Source organism: Xiphophorus couchianus, chromosome 3, assembly GCF_001444195.1.
Source record: "Xiphophorus couchianus chromosome 3, X_couchianus-1.0, whole genome shotgun sequence".
NCBI lineage: Eukaryota > Metazoa > Chordata > Actinopteri > Cyprinodontiformes > Poeciliidae > Xiphophorus > Xiphophorus couchianus.
Window position 1 is genome coordinate 3491584 of NC_040230.1, and position 25201 is coordinate 3516784.

Here is a 25201-nt window from a genome sequence, read left to right on the forward strand (position 1 = left end):
TATAACAAAGCTTGTGCACAACCAACTTTAGGTCTGTACCTTCCTCACAAAACAAAGTAAATTTCATGGGATCTTAGATCATATGAGCAAATCTGATGCCTGAAGTCCGCATGCGGCTCATTAGTGCTGCCCCAGTGACTCCCTGCACAATCAATCCAGGCAGCAATAATAATAATACTGAAGTAAAAGAAAAAGGTACAGTGTAGTAAAACTACTCTTATAAGTACCTTTTTTACAAAAAAGTTACTCAAGTGAATGTAACCAGTATACCCACTTTTGAACAACAATATCAGTAGCCTGTACTTGTTAACAAGCTTAACCTGTTGTTTTAGCATTAGCTAGACGTCATTTAGTTAACATTACCAACAGCTTTAATGAGTTTATGGGGTAGGAGTCGGTTAGTTTGGGGGAAAAACTGTGCAAAGTTATTTGTCTTTTGCTACTTTGCTGCCCAGCTTCCAGTCCACTAGGGGCACAGCTGACTCTGTGGGCAGCAATGCCCCCCAATGCCCTACCATGCCATGGACATATTAAAACGTTTTGTTTTAATATGGTTTCTGTAGGAGGACAAACATTCTTAACTTTTTCCAATGCTGTAAAAAATATGTAGTTATGTGTTCTCTTGCCCATTTATGCAAACCAAAGGTAAACCTTTAGTGTTTAGTAGAAACAATATTAACTAAACTAATTCAATCAGCATTAAAAGAACACAAAATACTAAATATACCCGTTCTGTCTTAATTCGCTGACATTTTATTTCAAAATTCTTGCACAAGGAAATTTTTCTCTTAACCAAATTGGTTGATTTACTTTTAAGTAACATAACAAAGAAAAATAGTTGTTAAATAAAATATATTTATTTTAAAAGCATACTATTTGAAAGTTAAACTCAAGTACATAGTATGCTTATAGGCATGCTTTTGTTCTAAAAAGAAAACTGATGAGGGGATTTTCTGGGAAACAGGTCAGACTAGCTCACTAACGTTGATAACTTGCAGTAACAACTGTTGACTCTTCTTCATGGTTTTTGAACCGTCAGAAATTCCTTCTCTGATGAATGAGGAAACGTTTTGAAAAAATAAAAAAAGTCACCATTGTTTTTCTTCACATTCATCTGACCGAGACGCTCTACGTTTCACTCAGAAAATACCTATGTGGGCCTATTCCTTGGATTATATGGACAAGACAGAGAATTTCTGTGTTTGGAGAAACTGAGAAGGTGTTTTCTAGATAGAAATGTGAAGAACTACCAACTCACTTTCCAACACAGAGCTGCTCTACCCGTTTAAAGGAACCTGTTTCAACCAGTAAGCAAGGTGTTCACTGTGACAAGCTTTTGCTTACACTCTTGGTTGGTCTGAGGTGATTCTCATGGAAACAGACAAAGTAAGTACTTAGTTTATTTATTATATTATCTGGTTTTTTAAATTGCCTATGAAATAAGATTAAGGATTTCCAAACTCCCAACATACAACAAAAACTATAATTGCTGAGTCATGACTGGTTGTGATTGGTTTCGTGACCCTGAAAACCTTGAAAACTCTGTTTCCAGTTTTATTGTGTAATATTCTGACTTCTAAATTATGATAAAAAAGATAACACTGTTAGGCTATGCCAAATTTGATAGAGATTGACAAACAAAGGTACAACATGAGTGAGTATGAAAGTATCAGATATGTTTATGACAGGACATGGCTGACTGTATGATCAACAAACAGTAACAACAATAGAACATTGATTTACCAACTTTCAGTTAGTCAATTAACCTGTGATTTAAAATGGCCTCAGCAGGTGACAACAAAACAATCTAAATGTTTGAGCTTGTCTTCTGTCTGCTGCAGTTCAGCCTGTAGTCTGAACTTCATGTGACTAATTGTGAGCTCATTAATGTTTCACTCTCTGTCCTTTTCTCTGTACTGAAACCACCATGCAACCCAGATAATACCTTGAATAAATATATTCAATCTGACTCACTATTAAATATAGCCATCTATAAGGCTCAACAGCCTTGTGTAGTTGTGTGTAGTTATGTATGATGCTGCAGAAATATATTATGCTTTCATCGATCTTCTGAATATAAAATAGTCTGGCTTAAAAATAGATTAATTTATACCAGTCATACGATATTTTCATAGTGGTGAATTTTGGCTTTGATTTGATTTAATGCCATTTTAAACAAGTGAAAATAGAGGTGGAAATAATCATTGCTTCATGTAGATATGTGACAGTCTCTTTTCATGGCTATAAATAGACAAGAGAAACAAGAAAGTCAAGATATGCTGTGCCTGACAGAGAGAAAGACAAAGTTTTCCTTGTAATAATCCAAGTGATTCTACTTTTAGGATGAATGTTGGTGAAGATGATCCAACCATGAGTTTGTCTCAAGAAAAAAGAAAGACATGTTTATCTGTGACCGATGGCTTGACTGAGGACTATACCAAGAAGAACAGACCTGAAAGGTAAGATGAATAATGAAAACTTTTATATATCCTTAATGGTAAAGGGTACAAGGCTGCCAAGAAATAAGGATTTTACACCTTGTTTCTTTTCCAAGGGAAATATAAATGATCTTTCACCTTTTTTATCTGCTCCACACTGAACTGAATTACTCACCTTAAACAATGTCAAACCAAATATAAACATCACCAGTACTGGAGAAAAATCAGTTAAAGCCCAAATCCAGCTGAGTGTAGCATTAAACCAGTTCAAAAATACTACAGAACATATGAGAGAACACAATATCCACTAGAACTGTAATAACCAGTCCCTCTGATTAGAGGGGATTTCCAAAAAGCTGCACTTTTATGATGCATTCAAGTACATCTGGTATACTGAGTAATCTAAATATCAGAGAGATTTAAACTTATTTATTCAAAACAACAGCACTGACCACTTTGAATTGTTTTAACTGTTGTATAATCCATCCATACAGTTACTGGTTACAGCGACTTATCGTTTATTGATAAGAAATGTCTAACTGACTGTCCAGTCTTACAGTTCATTACAGTACCGATGCCCTAAACAAACTTAATTTCAAAATTCAAGTTTGTTTTATGTTTTAGCTTCAAACTCTTAAGGCTTTAGCCGGACAACCTTTTCCCTAACTTGTTTTTCCAGGTCTGACCAGAGAAGATGTGCCTCTCCAGGCTGTGAGTCAGTAAACAGTGACAAATCCAGGGATTATCCTCTTGAGTTCAAAAAGTGAGTTTATCTATTGAAGTACTATTATTATAACCTATTAAGTTTATTTATAATGTAGCAATCTAAAACGCATACATTTTAGGCAACTTATCAGAAAAACATGGCGAATTACATCCATAAAATTCAGATCCATCTACTTTCTAAGGAAAAATGACATTTATTTCATCTAAATTCTATCAAATCCATTTATTGAATATATATAAATATATCTCAATTAAAATGTGTAATTTTGTTATTTTTACCCCTTTATTTGAAAGGTCAATCTTTTTTTTCTTTTTACCAGACTGAGAAATGTATATATATACCAGTTCTGCTCTAAGCTTCATATGCCTTTGTCTTAGCTTGTTTTTAAACTTTTCTTCTCAGCTCTAATCAGGGAAGATGTTCGTCCCCAAGCTGTGAATCTATGAAAAGTGACAGATCCAGGGATTATCCTCTTGAGTTTAAACAGTAAGTTCATCAACTGAATATTAAGGCAGATTATAAAGCATGCATAAATCTTCTCTATGTACTTCACAAAATGTATAGTAAATTATATAGTTCTCAATACAAATAAATAATTTCACCTTTGATTTCTATAATCAAATCTCACTATAATATACAGTAGATTGTATTCAATCTATATTATAAAAATATCTAAATACAATGACCAAATAAAAAAGTTTATTATTATTATTATTATTTATTTATTTATTTTACTTTTACTAAGAGGCAATGAGTTTCACAAAATGTTCCTTTTTTGTATTTTTTTAGGTCTGATCAGGGAAGATGTCCATCTCCAAGTTGTGAATCTATGAAAAGTGACAAATCTAGAGATTATCCTCTCGAGTTCAAACAGTAAGTTAATCTATTAAATATATACCAATTTATGACGCATCAATTCACAACAGAAGATATTTTGAGGCAACTTATCAAGACAACATGTTGAGTTCTTATACAGCAACATAAAAAAGTTTAACTTAAATTTCTATAACCTAATATACTTTAGTTTATTGATTTTTTGAGTTTGATGATGGTAATTGATAAAATGTAATGTTTACTGTTTGTTTGATAATTGATGTTTTTATGATTGATTATGAATTGTGCTATGCAAATAAACTTGACTTGACTATATCATTTCTTAAACCATATATATTCCAAATAAAATAAAGTTGATCATCTAATTTCAAATGACTATATTGCACATGTAAAGATTTCTATTAGTATCAGCCACCACAGTTTAAATCCCATGTGACTGAGAAGTACAAGGAACAACCTTCTCTAAAACTTATCCTCAGTTATACATGTCCCAAAAATATCTTTTTATGTTTTTTTTTAATTAACATATATTATAGCAATTTAGAATTTGTAAAAATAAGACGGTTTCTAAGTTAGTTACTTACTTTTAAAACAGTGATTTGTGTTCTCCATTTTCCCCTCACTATTTACAAACCTGATTGCTCTTTTTTGTAATATATTGGTTAGATTTTAGTAGTTCCACACAGTAGATAAGATGAAGTAATGCAACTGAATTCGTAAACAAAAGAATGGCATGATTTTTTTTGTTGTTGTTTTTGTTTTTATTAATTCATTAATTGTGTCAAATAATTTATTTAAACCTATAAATGCTCCCAATCTACACTTTTATTATCTATGTTTTTGAACCTCCATCTCTCTACTTCCATTATTAGAAATATATGTCATTATTTTATGCTCTTTTAAGTTCAACATTTAACAATTCCATTTTCCTGACTGACCTGCTGCATATAGAAACTAATTTTATTTTGTCTTGCAAAATGTCAAGCTGCATTTTAATTTATCATTTGTATCTTATTTTGCCCCAGATCTGATCAGGGAAGATGTCCGTCCCCAAGTGGCATGTCCATAAAAAGTGACAAATCAAGGGATTATCCTCTTGAGTTCAAACAGTAAGTTATCTATTGAATTTATAATTGCATTGCAATTTTCTAACCCATGATTTCATGTATCTGGATTCTGCCTCAGTGGGTCCCCTTTGCCTCTGATTAGTTCTTCTGGTTACCTTGTCATTCTCACCTGAGCCTCAGTTCATAAGCTCATTAGTTCTCTTAGTTCATTACTGGATACTCCAGTTTTCATTTTTGTTACCCTGTCTGTTAACTACTACTGTTGGTTCCTTCTCTATTCACTGTGTTGTGTAAGTGTTTTAGTTTTTCTCATTTTTCAAATAGTTTCACTCCATCATGTGCTTCTGTATGCTTCGGGATCCAACAAAAAACAAAGCATGATTTACATAGATTTTTTACTTATATTTTTAGTTATTTAATCTCTTACTTTTATTGTTGCCAAGGAGATACATATTAATTTGTGCAGTTTTTATCAGTTTGCTTTGGTTTGGTTTAAGAATTGAATTTCCCTGATTGACTTGTTGCAAATGAAAACTGGTTCTAATGTCTTCTTTTAGGGATTCTGTTCCACTTTAATTTAAATGTTGTATTTTGAACTATTTTTTCAAGGACTCCAAGAGGTCCCTCTCTAAGCTGTGAATCCATAATAAGTGACAAATCTAGGGATTATCCTCTTGAGTTCAAACAGTAAGTTTATCTATTAATATTTACCAGATTTGTGAAGCCCACATAAGTCAACACTAGACACTTTACAAGACAAGTATCTGTCTGTCTGAACCTGTTTAAATAAATTCAGTTAATTCAATGTATTATTTATTTATGTATTTATTTATTTTCAACCAAAAGAACTTAGTCTATATTATAACTATGTATCTATTAAATTGTCCAATTTTGTCATTTTTCTTTTCTGTTTATGGAAACTCCAATATTTTTGCCTGAGTTTCTGTAAATAAACTAGCTTTAATCATTTTTATTAAAGGCGTTGAGCTTCACATTTCATCATTTAAATTTTGACCTTCTCTTTGTCTTGCAGCTCTGACCAAAGAAAATATCCCTCTCCAAGCTGTGAATCATTAAAAAGTGACAAATCTCGGGATTATTCTCTTGAGTTTAAACAGTAAGTTTGTCAAGGACTCCAAGTCTAAACCAACTTATGAAAAGTATTCTGTAGGTCCTTTACAAGAAAAGAATGGCACCATGTTACCATATAAGATCTCAGCACACCTCAAGAAAACATGTTGATTTTTTATCTCTCTTGTACATACAGTAGTTTGTGTGGTTTATCCATCCATGGGTATTAATTGTGTCTTCTCCACAGAAGCTACCAGGAAACAGCAGAGCATTTTACCGTTCCTAAACAAAATCTGGTTCCAATATTTAAGGTGTGTAATAATGTTGAGGTGCACCTCTAACTACCGTATGTGGTCATCTTGGGAGAAATGGGATCTGTCTGTTGTTCACTGAGAGAAATACCTGCAATCATAAAACTGTTTGATTCAAGCTTCAGTGTTACTCCAGGCAAGGCGTTTAACACATACAGTACATGTCTTCATATTGGGGTATAACAGTGTGCTCTATGTGAGCAATGTTGAGTTAATGTGGCTCTGGTGTGGAAGTGCTATGAGCTTTCTGTAAAGACTAGAAAATTATTATGTAATGGTAGTTAATTTACTTTGATAAAGTATTTAATCAAAAGGGTTCATTAATCAGCTACTGAAAAGAAAAATATATGATTAAAGTGAGAAAGTTATATTCTTTAGATTGTGATGTTTATAGACTAATCTTTAGTAAATTAAGAAATGTAGCTGGGTTTCTAATTTTCATGATTTGAAGGTTTCATTGTAAACGGTTCTATCACAGATCCTCGAGGAGAGCATTGTTGCTTTTATAAAGAATGAGCTGAAGAACTTCCAAAAGCAACAAGATCACAAAGAACAATGTTTAAGCCAAGAGGAGGATGCAGATGAGAAGAGGAGCAGCAAAGATGCTTTTCTTGCCATTGCTCAGCAGTTTCTAAAAAGGATGAAACAAGGAGAGGTGGATTCCTCTCTGTTGAACAGTAAGAAACTTTTAATTGACATCTGGTCATTTCTTCTGAAAGACAGATTGGACCAGAAATGTGCTCATCAAAACACAAACCTGATTGGCTGTAGCTAACGCAGAGTACTTCTGCATCATCCTTAGAACTTTATTATTTTATGAACAACCCTCATTTCACCAGCTTTTCTTATATAATATATTACAGCATGTTAAATGTTTCTATTACATGTTGAGACCTTATCTGTCAGTCAGGAACAAGCCAAGCCTCTTTCAAACATCATTCCCCTGCTTCTGGGGTTAAATGTCTGACTATGGGAGTGTAAAGAATTAAAATTGTTCTTTGCTGTTTATGTTGTGGATTCAACTGAAGTCCTACCTTAAGAGAACTGAACCTGTCAAACCTCTTTGCTTTGAACAAACAAGGAAGCTTTTATGTGTTTTTACACCTTAAACACACACGTACAAAGACAACACAAGTTTAATTGTTTGCTTTTCCTTATTATTATCAATAATAGTATTTGAAACAAATAAAACTTTCAATTACAGGAGGAGGCTAAATGAAGGAAACAGCTTTTTCTAAGATAACATGATAAATTACTGCTGATATTCTCTAATAATCCTTTTTTTCACTTTGGTACATATTTCCCCAGTTAATGGAGCCTAAACGTGCTCTGTCAGTTTTGGAAACATGGGGATCCTGATGCTAATTCTGCAGAAGGAGGGTTACGAAACATAATGTAATGCTGCTATGATGTAATGGCTTAAACCAGCTCATCCAGTATGCTGTATGTGTTTTTGTCTTTTGCTAAGGTGCTGTTGTGAATCAGTGTGCAGTGAAGAAACAAGCTCACCTGCCTGGCAGTGATGAACTTTCTATAGAACATGACATCCAGGCAAGACCTGGGAGGTAAACTGAGAACTTAAAAGCTCATTTTTTCTTTTAGCAAATGTTGTAACTGCTTTTTGTTTGACTAAATGTTGGACTCAATGCATAGAGATCACTGACTGAATGATCCCATAGCTGTAGGATCAAAAGTCTCCTTAATTCATGCCTTGTTGGTTTAAATTGTGTATTCAGTCTTAGAATTGAGTAATGAACTCCCTGAGCAACAAGCTCTCTGGATGATTACAACCACTGCAGCAGGATTAGAAGAACATTAGTTGAGATCTGGATCAGCTTCGTGTCATGTTTTCAGTTTGTTCAGAGACACAATCATGACGTTTTTTTCTCTCTTATTTACAACAGCAAAAGGAACCATGAATACAGACATGAACACTTTAAAGCCCAAATAGATACCAAATAATATTTTTAACTGCTCTTATATGATTTATAAGCGATACATTAGATAATTCCAGGTGATAAATTTTGCGTAACACACTCATTTAAACAAAATGCATGTTTTTAGACTGTGGGAAGAACATAGAGAGCCCCAAGATAATCCATACAAGCATGACACATTCATCTCTTTACTGATTAAATTTTATAAAGATTTGGAAGACAAACAGTTCTATCTGGATTTCGTCACCATCAGTCATGTCTGCCTGTCAGTGTGACATCAAATCACAGCCTCCTGGACGACCCTGTCCATGGGCCAAAGCTGTAGAGACAAGCTTTGAAAAGTCAGTCCAAAAACATTCTTATAAACTGGCATTTAAGGAAACCCATAAAATGTCAGATATTTAATCTCCTAAAAGCTCAGATACAACCACCACCATGCTTGTATGAAATGTGTCCATCTGATGAGCCATTTCATGATTATAGTCTAACTTTAATATTATGCCAATAAAGTGGAAGGTATTTTTAAGGCAAACTGCATGAGGTTTTCTTAATATTTCTAAACCTATGAAGAAATTATTTTACTCTTTTTCTCTTATGTCTTTGTATTTAATAACTTACTAAAAGGCTGTAGGAGCAAATCCATGTGTGTCTTTATTTGATCCAATATATGCCTCATTTCTTTTAGATCTAACCAGGAAATTATAAACTATCATTTTCCAAGCTGCATGTCCAATAAAAGTGACAAATTTATGTGATCAAACATGAAGTTTCTTGTAAATTTTTATGTTTTGAAATACAGGAATAACAGTACAAATGTTGTTAGGTCTTTCCTTATAACTGTTTGCTAATTTGGGTTATTACATACAATTAATTCCAATAAATAATTTCTCCGTAGAGTTCACCAGAAACTGTTAGAGGACTTCATCACTCATCAAACAAACTTCAAGGTTAGTAGCTGCATTTTGTAGCTGCACTCACAAGCAGTTTACTTTTCTAATCACATATTGGTTTGATTCCTATTTGTTTCAGTAAGTTGGTGTTATGACAAAAAATATTCTATAGGTGTTTCTCCAGTAAGTGTTGCAATTACAGTTATTAAAATGCTAATTTATCATTTCAATTTTAAAATGTTTTCACAGATACTTGAAGATGATATTTTACACTTTGCAAAGAATGAGCTGCAAACTTTCTGTAAGATTTTATGTCAAGATTTCTCTGAATCCTCTGAGAGTCAAGAGGTGGAAATGGATCCCCATGAAGACAAGAATGAAAAGGGAATCATCAAGAAGGCTTTTTTGAAAATCACTCTGGATTTTATGAGGAACATGAAGCAGGAGGAACTTGCTCATGCTCTGCTAAACAGTAAGATGATTGTAATACATATACTTATAATTGTGTTTGTCTGTGTGTTCTTATTGCAACACACATCCCCATGAAATACATTGGGATAAACAGTAACAATGCAACAAAGCCAGAACAGGTTTAGAGCACAAAATCACAAATCTTTTCTCTTTTCTTGTCATACTATTTATGCAAAAGAAAGTGTTTCAGGTCATATCCACAAATGTACATGTTCCTAAATTACATGTGCTATCATTTTGTTTTTCAGAGAGTGTTATAACTTTATCTTCACATACACTCAAATCTAACCTGATGAATAGGTTTGGTTACATGTTTGAAGGACTGGACAAGGCAGGATATCCAACTCTTCTGAACCAGATCTACACCGAGCTTTATATCACCGAAGGAACCCCTGCTGAGGTCAACTGTAAACATGAAGTGAAGCTGATCGAACGGGCATTCTTGCGACCAACTAAACCAGAATTAACAATTAGACGTGAAGATATTTTCAAACGCTCAACAGGAAGAGCTAAACCAATCAGAACAGTTATGACAGAGGGAGTGGCTGGCATAGGGAAAACAGTCTTGACGAAAAAGTTTGCACTGGACTGGGCTGAAGGAAAAATCTACCAGCACATCCAGTTTATTTTTCCATTGTCCTTCAGAGAACTAAATATGTTGATGAGGGAAAAGTTCAGTTTGGTTGAACTTATTCATCTCTTCTTTCCTGAAATCAAAGAAGCGGGAATTCACACCTTTGAAGAGTTCAAAGTTTTGTTCATCTTTGATGGTCTGGATGAGTGTCGACTTCCTCTGAACCTGAAAACCAAAGAGATCCTTACAGATGTTACAGAGCCAACATCATTAGATGTGATGCTGACAAATCTTATCAAGGGGAGGTTACTTCCCTCAGCTCGCATCTGGATCACAACTAGACCTGCAGCAGCCCATCAGATCCCCCCTGAGTTTGTTGACCTGGTGACTGAAGTGAGAGGATTCAATGATCCTCAGAAGGAGGAGTACTTCAGAAAGAGATTCACAGAGGAAGAGGAAAGCAGAAGGATAATTTCTCACATCAACTCATCAAGAAGCATCTTCATAATGTGTCATATCCCTGTCTTCTGCTGGATCACTGCCAGTGTTCTGGAGGACGCCATTAAAACCAATCAGGAAAGAGATTTGCCCAAGTCCCTGACAGAGATGTACGTTTATTTCCTGGTGGCTCTGTCCAAAGTAAAAAATATCAAATATGACGGAAGAACAGACATTGATTCTTTCTGGACTCCAGAGACCAAGGACACAATTCAGTCATTGGGAAAACTGGCCTTTGAGCAGTTAATGAAAGGCAACCTGTTTTTCTATGAATCTGACCTGATGGAGTGCGGCGTTGATGTCAGAGCAGCCTCAGTGTATTCAGGGGTTTTCACAGAGATCTTCCAAGAGGAGAAAGGACTGTTCCATGAGAATGTGTTCTGCTTTGTCCACTTGAGTATTCAGGAGTTTCTGGCTGCTCTTCATGTCCATCTGACATTCACCAACACCGGAATCAATGTGCTGGCAGGAGAGGAATCAGCTCCGACCACCTTTGAGGATTTCCATCAGTGTGCTGTAGACAAAGCTGTACAAAGTCCAAATGGACATCTGGACCTGCTGCTTCGCTTCCTCCTGGGTCTCTCACTTGAAAACAATCAAACTTCCCTTCAAGGCCTCATTACAGAAAAGGGATCAGAAAGCAGCTCCAGTCAGAACACCGTACAGTACATCAAGAAGAAGATTGGGGAGAACGTCTGCATTATGAAGAACAACAACCTATTTCACTGCCTGAACGAGCTGAAAGACTGTTCGCTAGTAGAAGAGATTCAAGCGATTCTAAGACCTGGGAAGCTGCGGGCAGACAAACTGCCACCTGCCAAGTGGGCAGCGCTGGTCAACATCATCTTGTCTTCAACGGAAAAGCTGGACAAGTTTTACCTGAATAAATACTTTGAATCAGACAATGCTTTAACTGGCCTGCTAACAGTGATTGTAAACTCCACTAAGGCTGTGTAAGTTTATGGACAGCATCACATTCACATTCAATATAAATACTCAAATGAATTATGTTAAGTACCTGGTGAATATTGTGATTTTAGGTTGAGTTGCTGTAATCTGACAGACATGAGCTGTAGAAGCTTAGCTTCTGCTCTCCAGTCCAAATGCTTATTGCTGAAGGAATTGGATGTCAGTAACAATGACCTGAAAGACTCAGGAGTGAAGCTGCTGTGTGAAGGCCTGCAGAGTCCTCACTGCACACTGGAAACTCTCAGGTAAGAATTCATCTGGTTTATTTTACAGAAACACTTTTCAAAATCAAAATATAGTGTTAGTACAATAGTAAATCAGACAGTAAATCTGTAAATACAGACACCAATAACACATCAAACCATGTTAAATACCACATGCATTCTTCTAAAAAGTATTTTTCTACTCAAAATGAATGCATGAATCTTTTTATGTAAAGTCTTTCAGGCTGTCTGATCACAAAGGAAGGATGTGCAGATCTGGTTTCATCCTTGAAGTTAAACCCCAGCCACTTGAAAAAGTTGGATCTGAGCTACAACCATCTGGAAGAATGTGGAGTGAAGCATTTTTCTGCAGGACAGAAGGACTTACAGCTGGCATTGCAGACTCTCACGTATTAATAAATTATAGCTTATATCACGTATTATTAAATTATAGCTTATATGCATTATAATTTGCTTTGAGGTATTCATGTCCTTTTATATTAATCTAAAATGTTCTGATTGTTACTGCTGGGGTTTGTTTCAGGATTGAGCCGAGTGGATCACAGTTCTTAAAACCCGGTCTGAGGAAGTGTAAGTATGAAAGAAAAGTCTTTACAGAAAACATTCATGCCTTGCAAAAAAACAATAAAAAATAAAAAATCAACAAAAAGAGCTCAGTTAACATTTCATACAAATACTTACTAAGCATCAAGAACTGTGAAAATATTGAGCAGATAATGAAATGTTTTCTTTCCATCAGATGCCTGTGAACTCATGCTGGATCCCAACAGCACTCATAAAAACCTAATACTGTCAGATAACAACAGAAAAGTGACAGTGGGAGGAGAGCAGCAGCCTTATCCTGACCATCCAGAGAGGTTTGATGTCCTTGAACAGCTGCTGTGTACAGACGGCCTTACTGGGCGCTGTTACTGGGAGGTAGAGTGGAGAGGAAGAGTTCACATTGCAGTGACGTACAGAAGAATCAAGAGAAAAGGAGAAAATGATGACTGCAGACTTGGGAAGAATGACAAGTCCTGGAGCTTGCTGTGCTCTGATGATGGTCACTCTGGCCTGCACAAAAATGAAATGGCTTCCATCTATGGAGCCCCGTCAAACAGAGTAGGAGTTTACCTGGACTGGCCTGGTGGCATTTTGTCCTTCTTTGCAGTGTCGTCTGGAAAAATAACCCACCTTCATACATTCCATGCCAAGTTCACAGAGCCGGTGTATCCAGCTTTCAGGATTACCACTGAGCCAAGGGGTTCATCTTTGTTTTTCAGCCACATTTTGTAAATTTGTTATAGATTCCACATGTGAAAACTTGAGAGAATTGCCTGTTACAGCCAGTCCTTCGGCCAGAGCAAACAGCTCTGAAATCCTCTACACTTTAAAGAAACATAGCTTAATTAATTCTCATCAGCTTGTTGTTTGTACTAAATGGGGTCAGCTGCAAGGCCTTTCAGGTCTGATTAATCCTGGTGCACAGAGTTAAATTTGATAGAAGGAAGTAGTCTTGGTCAAATCGGGTCATATAGATAGTGGTTTACTTAACAAAAATATAGCACTGCATTCTCTTTCTTCCCCGGCTATGTAAAGTTGCTGTAAAAAAAAAAAAAAAAAAACTTTTTTGGGGGGGGATTCTGTCTTTTTTACATTTATGTACCTTTTAACAATATTGTAAATATTTAGATTTTCATCTTTATGTGTTTTGGTTTCACGTCGCTAGTAAGAAAGTCACACAATAAACAAAAGTGATCATGTTCAGAACAAAAGATTTGTCTTTGTACCTTTTACAGATGGACTGTTTTGTTTGATTAAATACAACAGCCTAGTGTTAAGTTAATCTGTTGATTTGAGACTAATAACGATGACTTGATTTTCAATAAGCAGATAACAAATCAAGTGGTTAAAGATGATCCCAAGACTTACTGTATGTATGAAAAAATGCAAATACTTTCGATTTAAGAAATAAACACTTCCACATATCCATGCAATATTTTCTCTTCTGATTAAAAATTTTTCCAGTGTCCAACGATAAAAAATTTTGATCATTGTATTTTATTATTTAGCTATGTCAGTTTATATTTTCTGCAGGCACACTAACAGGATGTTTGCTGCAATCAGATGTTTCTTCTTTGTACGTTTAATCTTTTCATATTGATAATCAAAATGTTTGTGTAGTAGTGAAGACTTCTACCTCAAATTATTGTCCCACAGGATGTTTTTGTTAGGTACTAATATTTTTTCAGGTTTGAAGAAATAAATTATTTTCATTATTAGATCAGTAAACCCATACATGTGAGTTCTGACCATAGAAGCATTAATAAATTATTAGCCGACTTCAGGAATTACGATACAATATTTTACATGCTTTATTTCAAATCTACTGAGGTGCTATGGAGTTTGATGAGTTCTGCTGATCCTCAGATTATGGCAGCTTTCATGAACTGGAAGAGAAACAAAATAAATTCACAAATGTCAAACTGAATAATTATATGGAGAGTTTCTGTAAAATAGCAATATGGAGGTAAAATACAACTTTATTAAATTCCTTCTATTTTGGCCCTTAGTTGACATTAATGTAATACCCAGCAAAGAACAGCAGATGCTTAAGGATTTAACACAGTCAAATTTCTTAAATTAACTTAAAAGCTAATTTAAGCTAATTAAATTAGGATATCGATTCCTTCATCAATATCCTTCATCAAAAATAACTTTGATGAAGGAATGACTGATTTCCAATCATATTTGAAATCTGTAAGATTGTAAATATTAGTTGGTAAAATCTACCAGAGATACAACTGATTTTCCAAAAAAAAAACAAAAGACTCTGCTCACCTGGTTGAATGAGAAGCTTGCAACCCTGCAGTCACATGAGAGATTCAGCAGATGAGCCTGGAAACGATCTGAGAAAAGAAGCAACAATCGAAAATCATTCATAATCTTCACTGTGTAAACTGATTGTTAATGACATGTACCCTACTGTTGCTTAGACCAACACCAGAAGCACCTTCATGCATACAAAAGCCAAAACATTAACAATACCAAGTGTTGCAACAAAGAAGATTTTAAAAGTTTTTATGAAAGTACCTTTAAGGATTTTAAGTTTTGTCAGGGCTGCAACATAACTGTCATAGTTAACTCCATCATTGGAGCTGTATTCAAGCCAAAGTGCTCTGAAGGTCGCCTCATCTAAATTGAAATCTGCAAGGTAGAGAGCAGGAATTAGTCAAATAAAAACAACTGCAAATTTAAAAAATATGCAAAAAATGTGGATGTTTGTTGTGGAAAAAATCCTGTTTTGTGTAGGTAACACCTATTACAAATGTCAGTAGGCTTACATTAAATTGTTACATTTGACACTGGAGGTGTAACAGCACAGCTAGAAATATATTTCCATTCCTGATATCTGTGTTGCACCAATATCAGGAATTTATTTATTTGTTGTTGTTTTTTTATGCAAATTTTGCACATGTTAATAATAAACACATAACATACCATGGGAAGCAACCACCTTTTTCATTTGGGTTTGTGTGACAGCAGATGGACCCCTGCTCTCATAGTTTCCCACATATTCTCTCCTGATTGCAGCCACATAGTGCTCCAGTTTGAAAAACTCTACCACATCCAGGTCTCCAGTTTTATCTGCCTGAAAGTGCCAGTTAAAGAACAGAAAAACTTGTCATGTTCAAGACTGTGATGAGGATCATTTGGTGAGGGTCTTACATGGATTTTCTCCCAGTTATGTCACAATAGCTTATCTAGTCAGTACAAAAGCACAAAATGATTTAACACAACCTTCAGCAGAAACAGAATCTGTTCTGAAGTGGCCATCTGCTATGAAAGACTGGAGATTTGAGAAGACAGAGCAGATACACAAAAAAGACAGAAGAACTGATGCAGGAGTACTTTCTATAGTAATAACAAGTAAAAGGTGAATAGCAGGAGAAGGTCACATTTAACTGTTGGCAGCATTACCTCAGCTACTGCCCTCTTCAAGAAACTATCACAGCTAAACTATAGTGGATTTGAATATAGTAGCTTAAAACACTCACAAGTCTCTACTTTTAATTTTATAGAGAACCAATCACGGCTGCTTCAAATGTATCATCGTTTTAATTGCAAATGGTACCAAAAACAGAAGTGAGGATAATTGCATCCCAACATAAATCTATTTGTGGGAGAGAAAAAATTCCTATTTAAAATCAATCTACAAAGTTTTTGATTACTGGAAATCACTAATAATCAGTTTTTCCAATAAACCTAGAATGATACTGTGTGAAGAAGTATTTTTTTTGCTAGATGACTGAATTTAATCTGTGATATTACCCACCTATCCTACTGCCATTTCTCCAATATTGGTTGCAAGTAAGAGGTCTAGACAGAAATCCTGACATCCCTATCAACAGATTCACTACTCAGCACATTTTGGAACATCCTAAAGCGCACCAAGGCCAGACGGGAGATGTTATCCCTGTAGTGAGTTCTGGATCTGCTCTAACTGGAATACAAAACCAACCAAAGGGCGGCATTCAGCAGGCCTCTGATCAGAAATCCAACCCAGCTGAATTCTTTCGATGAAGAGGAGCAGCAGTTCTAAGCTCCCCCACATGATGGCGCTCCTTACTTTTTTCATAAGGCGGAACACAGCCACCATATGGAAGAATGAAAGAACAAAGCAATGACAACTCTCAATCCTTCTAACCATTGTTAACCAGTTTGATGTATGACTCCAATAATACCAAAAGAAAATCAACATTTATGCAAAAAAACAACAAAACTCCAGAATATTCATTTCAAGAGGATACATCCATCAGTACCAACAGCAGGTGTGCAGTCTTGAGAGTAAGAGCTGTTTTAAACAATGGGGAGAAACATTAGTAACATATTCCTATTCTATTTATGCAATATTGTTAAACTGTAAATATAAACTTACATTCGCCGCGAACTGTGTAGCCACCAGTATTCAGCTTAGCAAGAACCTCTTTGTCTCTCAGCATCTGACAGAAAACAAACAATGAACACAGTAATACACACTGTCATAATAAAAAATAAATAAATAAAGAGTTTCTTTAGATGTTCAATCAATTAGAATATGTGTCTGATGAGGCTCATTGGTGAGATTAAAAGTACCTATTAAAAATAACATCCTAAAAGATTGTATTAAATAGACTTCAGTAAGCCAACATTTCTGCATTAAAATGTTTATTAATGGTCTGATATAATATTTTCATTTTAAATGTCATGTTTTTATTAATTGTATCCTCATAGCTAACAGAAACGAAGACTGTCAAACATTCTTCTGTGCTATTTGTGTTTTAGCTTAAACATTCACTATGCTTAGGTTGGCAACTACAGGTACTTAATTTAACTTTTTCTGGTATAAATTCAAGCCCAAACAGTGAGATGTATTTGTAAAAATGTTGCCAGATACAAGCTGTGTATTTTTTTTTTTAAAGCTCTACAAATTATATTCCTAAATATTGCCTTTTATAAATACACTTAATCTCAAGCTCAGGTAAGAACAGATTAACGTCCAGAGATGCTGTATTTTTGTTTCTTCACAGAAAAAATGGTTCAAATTACATTTATAAGGACATTGATCTAAAATACACACATTATTTCTCTTAGGAAGTTAATGTCCATACAGCAAAACAACTGTGTTCTTAATCCACATTTATAATAGCATTTTTTTTTTACAGTTTACATCCAAAAAAGTAACATAGAGGATTTTTAAAAACTACTAAAGCAGTCTTACCTCCTTTGTTTTTTCTTCCTGAGGAAGAAAGAGAAAAAAAATTACATACTAAATATAAAAATCCATCCTTTAAGTCAACGTTTTTAATATTTAGTATTTATTCCTTACAGATATGCACGATTCCTCCGGGAATGCATGACATTGCAGCTCATTTGGCCAAGAGACACCAAAACTGTTCATGAAACCCTCACAGTTCCTTCTGGCCTTTTCACAGAATGACCTGCAGGGACGCAGGACTCGGCCCTCCACACACTCCGGGGCATACACCCTGCACAGAAACAGCTGTATGTCCGCTGAGCAGACAGTCTGCACAATGGAGCTGAAGAAAGACATCTTCATGACGGCCTCCCGTTGACTTGTGTGGCCTAGAAGATTAGGGACGATGGTCTGGTTGTAGGACAGGCCCTGGCACATGGGTATGGTGATGGGCTCACACATCCTGTCACTGCTTCTCATTCCATACTGCACATAAAAATACAAATTGAGTTATTTTGCCTGCACTCCTGCTTCAATAAGCTGCAACATTTTTCATTTATTTTAGATAAATAAATTTCTGTTGTTCACTTCTGTCTCTGCCCTGTAGTAATACCAGTATGTATTTATTTCCATATTTAAGAGAGTTCAAATAGGCCATCTTGGATGGGCTATTTGAAATTTTGTAGAAAACCAGCAGACATACCTGTTCACATGACTCTGTGGTAAACTGTTCACATTTCAGGTTTTCAGGCCAGTTTAAGCCAAACCTGTTCATCAGTGGCTCACAGCCGGATCGAGCCTTCTCGCAGAGCGTCCTGCAGGGAGTCAGGTCCTTCCCAGACTCACATTTGGGAAGGTAGACAGAGCACAGGAAAGGCTTCAGATGAGCAGAGCATTCAAGCTGCACAAGAGGCATAAAGTGATCTAGCGCCAGATTTGCCTCGTCCTGAGTTTTGTGGACAAGCATGTTGGGCAGAAATACTTCTGTATAAGACATGTCTTTGCAGAAAGGAGAAGTCATGGTCTGACATGTTCCAAGAACGACAGAAGTCTGGAAAAATAAAGAGATATGTCAACATCAAGATCATTTTCATTATTTCATTGTAAGCAATGCTTTTTTGTAGATTCAGTGGAAGCAAAGGAATAAATTTCCCATTTATGAAATCATTTCCATAATAACAAACTTCCAATCTAAAGATGTCTTTAAATCGTAATGACAGTGAAATGAGAACCTTACCTCTTCGCATGACTCTGTGGTAAATGCCTCACACTTTAAGGATTCAGGCCATGGTAAACCAAAACTGCTCATCAGTCTCCCACAGCCTGAGCGTGCCTTTTCACACAGGGTCCTGCAGGGAGCCTGGGGTCTTCCTAACACACATTTAGGTGTGTAGACTGAGCACAAGAAGGGCTTAAGGTGAGGAGAGCATTCAACCTTTATAAGTGGGAGAAACTGATGAATGGCCAGGCCTGCCTCTTGTTGGGATTTGTGGCCTAGAATATTGGGCAGAATAGTGTTTGTGTAAGACACATCTTCACAAATAGGGACTGTGATTGGCTGACATGTTCCTGGTGGGGCTTGTGTAACAGGGGCAGGTGGACCCTGCAAGCAAAAAATAAAGAGGAAATCATAAATCATCTATCCATCCATTCCTCCAAGTCCCTCATCTCCATCCTTGGTGATTGTCATTAGAGTCACATCTTTGCATTTTTTTCTTTTTGCTCAGTTTTCGCATTTTTTCATTTTTGTAGCAGAAAGCAGGTTTAGATTGCTTCGTATTTAAAAGTAGGGTCCTAATTTTGAACTGACCGTTCATGATTATAACTTTTTCATTCGAGCATATGTCAGTCTATTTTATTGGGAGTTTTTGTGATAGGACAATACAAAGTAGCACATACTTGTGATTTGGAAGGATAATTATGCCTTGTTGTTTTTTTACACGTAAACATCTTAAAAGCATGCATGTCTTAGTCATATTTTGTGAAATGCTTCTTTATTGTAATTATAACTGCTAGTTGTTGGTGGTATGTCTCTGCTAGCTTTACACATCTAAAAGCTGAAATGTTTGCCTACTCCTATTTGCAAAATTGTTCAGGTTGCGAGTATCAATGAAAGGATGCCACAACTTCTAAATTAGATTTAGGTAAGGACCTTAAGCTTTTCTACAATTAAAAATTGAGCTAAATCATTCCATTGTAGCTCTGACTGTATCGTTGGGTAACTTTCCTGTTGGATGATGTTGCCCCCTCTACTGTCTTTTTGCAGGTTCTAATGGAGAATTGTATTTTCTGGCTGAGTTTTTTTTAATCAAAAGTAGTGTTTAGAGCAGGAGTCTCAAACTCCAGGCCTCGAGGGCCGCAGTCCTGCAGTTTTTAGATGTGCCACAGGTACAAAACACTGGAATGAAATGACTTAATGACCTCCTCCTTGTGTAGATCAGTTTTCCAGAGCCTTAATGACCTAATTATTCTGTTCAGGTGTGGTGCAGCAGAGGCACATCTAAAAGTTGCAGGACTGCAGCCCTCGAGGACTGGAGTTTGAGACCCCTGGTTTAGAGCATTATTCAAAACGTTCCATTTTGATTTATCCAACTTCACCTCCTTCTACAAGTTTACAAACTACATATTGCAGCTCAAGAGATAAATGCATGCCAGATTTCATGTGAAAAGAGGTTTGAAAAAGGAGCAATCTGTGTGACTTGCATGCAACCTGAGAGATGCGTTATGCCCGGCTGCCTGGCTTGCCTTCAAACTTAGGTCCAGTTCTTTTTCAATCACACTTTCAGCCCAGTCCCACTTCACTTCCTTGAACGCTGAGAGCTCTGGTCCCACTGAGGCCGGCCAGATGGGGCTGGTTTGAAGCCAGCTATTGGTACATTGGCTCAGAGAGCGTGTACAGATCATTAGTGTAAGTTAGACTATAAAATAAATTTCTACACTTTGAACATCTCACAGAGCTCTGTTCAGACCATCATCTAAAAGTTTAAATAGTTTTGCAACAATGACCTGCCATCCTTTGGAACTGGGCCAAAGCCTCACAACCCAGCAGGACAACACCACAGTACAAATAGGAAAGACTGAAGTGCAATGATCTTCAATGCATATTCATGTGTTATAATGGCCCAGTCAAAGTATTCATCTAAAAGGGTTTAAGAGGCAAAGCTTTGAAATTGTACAAAGAAGAATGGACAATAATTGTAGCCTATAGGAGTCCAAAGCTGGTAGGCAAAGACTAGAAAAAAACGTTCTGACTCAGCAAAGCAAATATAAATGTAAACCACACTTTCCTATTTTTTGTTGTTGTTAAAAAATAAAATGTGTTCTTTCAATTTCACAATGATGTGCTTCTTTGTGTTAGTCTATCTCATAAAAAATCTATAAAATACATTGATGCTTGTTTAGGTTTAAGGTGCATGAATGCCTTTGGCAGTAGTACTATAGTCACTAATTTAAAATTTGCAAAACTACAGGCATCTTTATGGTTTACTACAGCCAGGGTTTTTAGACATTAGAGTACAATTATAATTAAGTTTAATGTGCCTTTAAATTTCATCTGCAAACTAAAACAAAATTCCCTAATTTATTAAACTAACTCACTAAAGAAATTAAAGAGCCTACACAACTGTTTAGTTTTGTAACTGAGGAAAATCCTCTACAGAGATAGAACTATTTAGAAATCTCTGATATTTACCTGAACACAGTCGGTCTGTGGGAGACTTTCACACCGAAGCATTGTTGGCCAAGAGAGTCGTTTAGTTCTTAAGATAGGCTCACAATCCTTCTTGACCTTTTCACAAAGAGCCCGGCATGGTTTCACTCGACTTTCATCCCCTGGGCCACATTCAGGCACGACGACACGACACATTAGGATATTGACATGTGGAGAACAGCCCGTCTGCACAATCTGGCCAATCTGATGCACGCTGAAGCCCTGGACTCCATTTGGATAACGGGTCGTTTTGTATCCCACACTTTGACAAAAGTTGGTTGTTAGTGGCTTGCAGCTTAAACTGTCATCTTTTCCAGAGTGCACCTGCTGAAAAACATGCATGCACAGAACCACTAAGAATAAAAGCTTCATGATTCTCGACCACAGCCCGTATCCCAAAACTTCAACTCAGTCTGCTGCTTTTATTGGGAGGTGGAGAAAGAGTCTACCAATGGAGGTTTTACAAACAAGGTGCTTGTTTAAGACCACAGGTCACAAAACAAAACGATGCTCAACATGCAATAAAAACAAAGCTGTCTCACAGCAGGTGGTCGGTTCTGGGAAACTTCAACCCGACTGACCAAAATTCGTGAAGAATGCTCAACATCTGGTTGTGATTGAGATGCTTCTGAGTCACCACTCTGCAGAAATAAAAATGGGTGGTTAGAGCCTGGCTGCTAAAAGCTGGCACAAGAAAGCTGAAGAAGTTACTGACTGAATTTTTACAGAGAATAAATTACGTCATCTATTTCCAGTAAGACGCTTCAGCTAGGTTTCTACACAATTGTCTTCCCAAAGTGCCTTTTTAAGGTTCAAATTTCAAACATAAACCTAAATCTCCTAACTGGATTTAATTATCTGTATTTTCTACAAATCATGAAACAACATGATGCTGACTTTGGCCTCCAATTCAACATTTTGATAAAGGGAACTTGCTTTTTTTTATTCTGTCCTGGCAAGTAAAACCAGCTCTACTTTAAAATCAACAACCATTAGGTTTGTAAAATCTGAACAAAACAATCCTCCACTACCTACAGCTGATTTAAAGAACTGATTGTAAATTTTGATATATTTTATTGTGATTGTAAAGGTTTCAGAACAAAGACGTTTTAATTCTTTGGCCTTTTTTTAAGCAACATCCAGATTGTCATAAACGCCAGTCTAAGAATCACCAATAATTTCATGGATCCCCCTAAAATCCATCTGATCAATAGTCAAGACAAATCAATTTAAAGATAATAGATCTGAATTTACATGTTTTGTACATGAATATATCAGAATAACAAATAAATTATGTAAAACCAAAAATTTTTTGATTCTCTCTTTAATCCAGAGTGTAAAAAGATAAAATTGTAAACTTTTGCAAATTTTTCAAGACTGTATAGAAACCTTGCTTAAAACAATGATTTAAGGTTGACATGATTTCTGTAAGGTGGGAGGATACAATTGAAAACATCTTTAACAATAAAAGCTGACTTGTTTGACTTGAAGCATATAACATAATTTGATAAATGAAAGTCCAACCAAAAAAAAAAAGAATAAGAATAGAATAATTGAAAGTTCAAACAATCAAAATTTCAACTAAATTTTGAACTATATTTTAGTTATGATTAATGCAACAAGCTCACCTCTTTACAAGACTCTGTAGTAAAAGATTCACACCTTAAGGAATTGGGCCACTGGAAGTTATATGTATTCATCAATGGAGCACATTCAGACCGTGCCTGTTCACAAAGTGTTCTGCAGGGCAGCTGGGGTTTTGCTGAGACACATTTTGGTGTGTAGATTGAACAGAGGAATGGCTTCAGGTGAGGAGAGCATTGCACTTTCACAAGAGGTGTAAATTGGTGTATTTCCAGGCCTACTTCAGCTTGGGTTTCGTGACCTAGTCTATTTGGCAGAATGGTCTCGTTGTAAGGCAGGCCAGAGCAGAAAGGGACTGTGATTGCCTCACATGTTGCTGGGGGAGCTTCAGTCACAGAATTGTCTTCACCCTGTTAGAACAAAAAAATATGGTCATCTTAAAATGCATTACAGTGTTAGTTGTGATTAAAAAATATCCATTTTTGGATTAGATCTAAAATAAACTCTAGACAAAGGGGAGTTAGGAACAAGTTGAGGAGGTTGGAATGGATATTGGTGTGTGGGATGATGGACTTTGCTGGGTGGGGTGTATAGGTTCAAGGAATACTCCTTAACTGCTTTTCTTGGCCCCATCTTTTGCAAACATTTTTAGTTATAAAAATTATGGCCTTCAGATTAGGGCCAGGAAGCAAGTGATGAAATCTTCAACACCCTTGACTGTTGACCTCTATGCTTCTCATGGATATGCTGGACCAGTTGTGGACTGCAGGGACAACTCCACCAGGTGGGAGAATAGTATGCCCTCCTGCCTTTGGTCCCTCTGAGTTCCAGACATGGTGGAGGCTGATGCCTGACCAACAGGTTGACACCAGGTTGAATAATCGTGCTCCTGTGCATTAGGTGGATGTCTGGCCAGCAGGATGATTGGGTTCTAGGTTTGGTCTGCACTGGAAGTGTGGGTGCATTGCTGAACTGGAAGATTTAATGCCCTGCATCTCTCAATTCACCTTTCTGGCCTTTGGCTATCCTATGGACGTATCTGGTTAGACATTTGTCTGCAGCTGCTGCAGCCTTCAAGAGGAAAGGTCATCTGTTCTTTTTTGCACTGAGTGTTGCAAGGTTTATACTATTAATGACCTCACTATTCTAATAACTTTACATTTCCAGGTGATAAATTCTGATTGATTTAATCAAATCAGTCAGGCAATGACAATACCACCCACAACACTTGTCTCCACCTAAAGAATAATTTGCCATAATTTTTATGAAGACTTATCAAAGCTGTGTTGAATGATGCCTTTGTTCCCCTTTCAACACATCTGAGTCAAATGGCTGAATTATATCATCATGTTCTGAGAAGCCCTGACAATAATCAATCAAATTCAGATGTGGAACAGTGATGCATCTAAAAGTTGCCAGGACAGCAACTCCTGAGGAATGGAGCTGAAGACCCCTGGCATAAAGTGATGTCTCACATTTCATGAACCACAAAGTTAAAAAAGGTAAAGAAGTTACTAATTTTGAAAACTCCGTTTGTGCCTCTTATGAACTTAAAGTGAAAACTTGATCAACTAACCTGCACACAGTTAGACACTGGTAAAGAGTCACACCGGAGCCTCGACGGCCAGAACAACCACTTTGCTCTTAGAGTGGACTCACAATCCCTCTTGACCTTGTCGCAGAGTGCTCGGCATGGCTTCTTCTGGCTCTCATTTTTTGAACCGCATTCAGGTACAACAACGCGACACATGACAGTGGCGATATGTGGTGAGCAGGCGGTCTCCACCATCTTACCAACTTGGTACAGGCTGAACCCTTGGGCCCCGCTTGGGTAAGGAGTAGAAGTATATCCCAAACCTTGACAGAAGCTGGCTGTTACTGGCTTGCAGGTTGTCCTGTCATCTGTCCTGGATTTTGCCTGCTGCAGAAACAGCAGCAAACAGGAAGACACCAAAAAGAAATGTCTCATGGTTCTCAAACAAAGTCTTGGACTGTTTTAAAGCTTTGGGTGGGTTGTACTGGCATGTCCTTGCTTTTTAGGAGGTGGAGTACAAATTCAGTAATGTTTTTTTTTTTCTTTTACAATATGAGCAATGATTTAGGGACACTAGTATAATGCACATCAAAATGATCCTAAAAAATAAAATAGCAGTCATGCTGGCCTCTGAAATATTCAGTCCA

The 25201-nt window shown here is 36.4% G+C and overlaps 1 protein-coding gene and 1 pseudogene across 2 annotated transcripts; one reads left to right on the forward strand and one right to left on the reverse strand.

The window, feature by feature from the left end:
* The first annotated feature begins 10056 nt into the window (after window positions 1-10056).
* Window positions 10057-13471, forward strand: LOC114142207 (NLR family CARD domain-containing protein 3-like; annotated as a pseudogene).
* An 870-nt stretch (window positions 13472-14341) lies between these two features.
* Window positions 14342-25039, reverse strand: LOC114142379 (uncharacterized). 2 transcript variants are annotated; one of them, XM_028013645.1, is made up of 14 exons: window positions 24597-25039; window positions 23065-23430; window positions 21979-22077; window positions 21419-21760; window positions 18965-19330; window positions 18431-18778; window positions 17860-18213; window positions 17752-17769; window positions 16930-16993; window positions 16802-16845; window positions 15492-15642; window positions 15084-15197; window positions 14832-14899; window positions 14342-14440 (listed from the first exon to the last, which is right to left on the reverse strand). In XM_028013645.1, the coding sequence occupies exons 1-14, from the start codon at window positions 24987-24989 to the stop codon at window positions 14417-14419; spliced, it is 2751 nt and encodes a 916-aa protein (XP_027869446.1). In that variant the 5' UTR covers window positions 24990-25039; the 3' UTR covers window positions 14342-14416. The 2 variants fall into 2 exon arrangements, with proteins under 2 accessions (XP_027869446.1, XP_027869445.1); XM_028013644.1 differs by having other exon boundaries at window positions 21419-21763.
* Window positions 25040-25201: the final 162 nt, after the last annotated feature.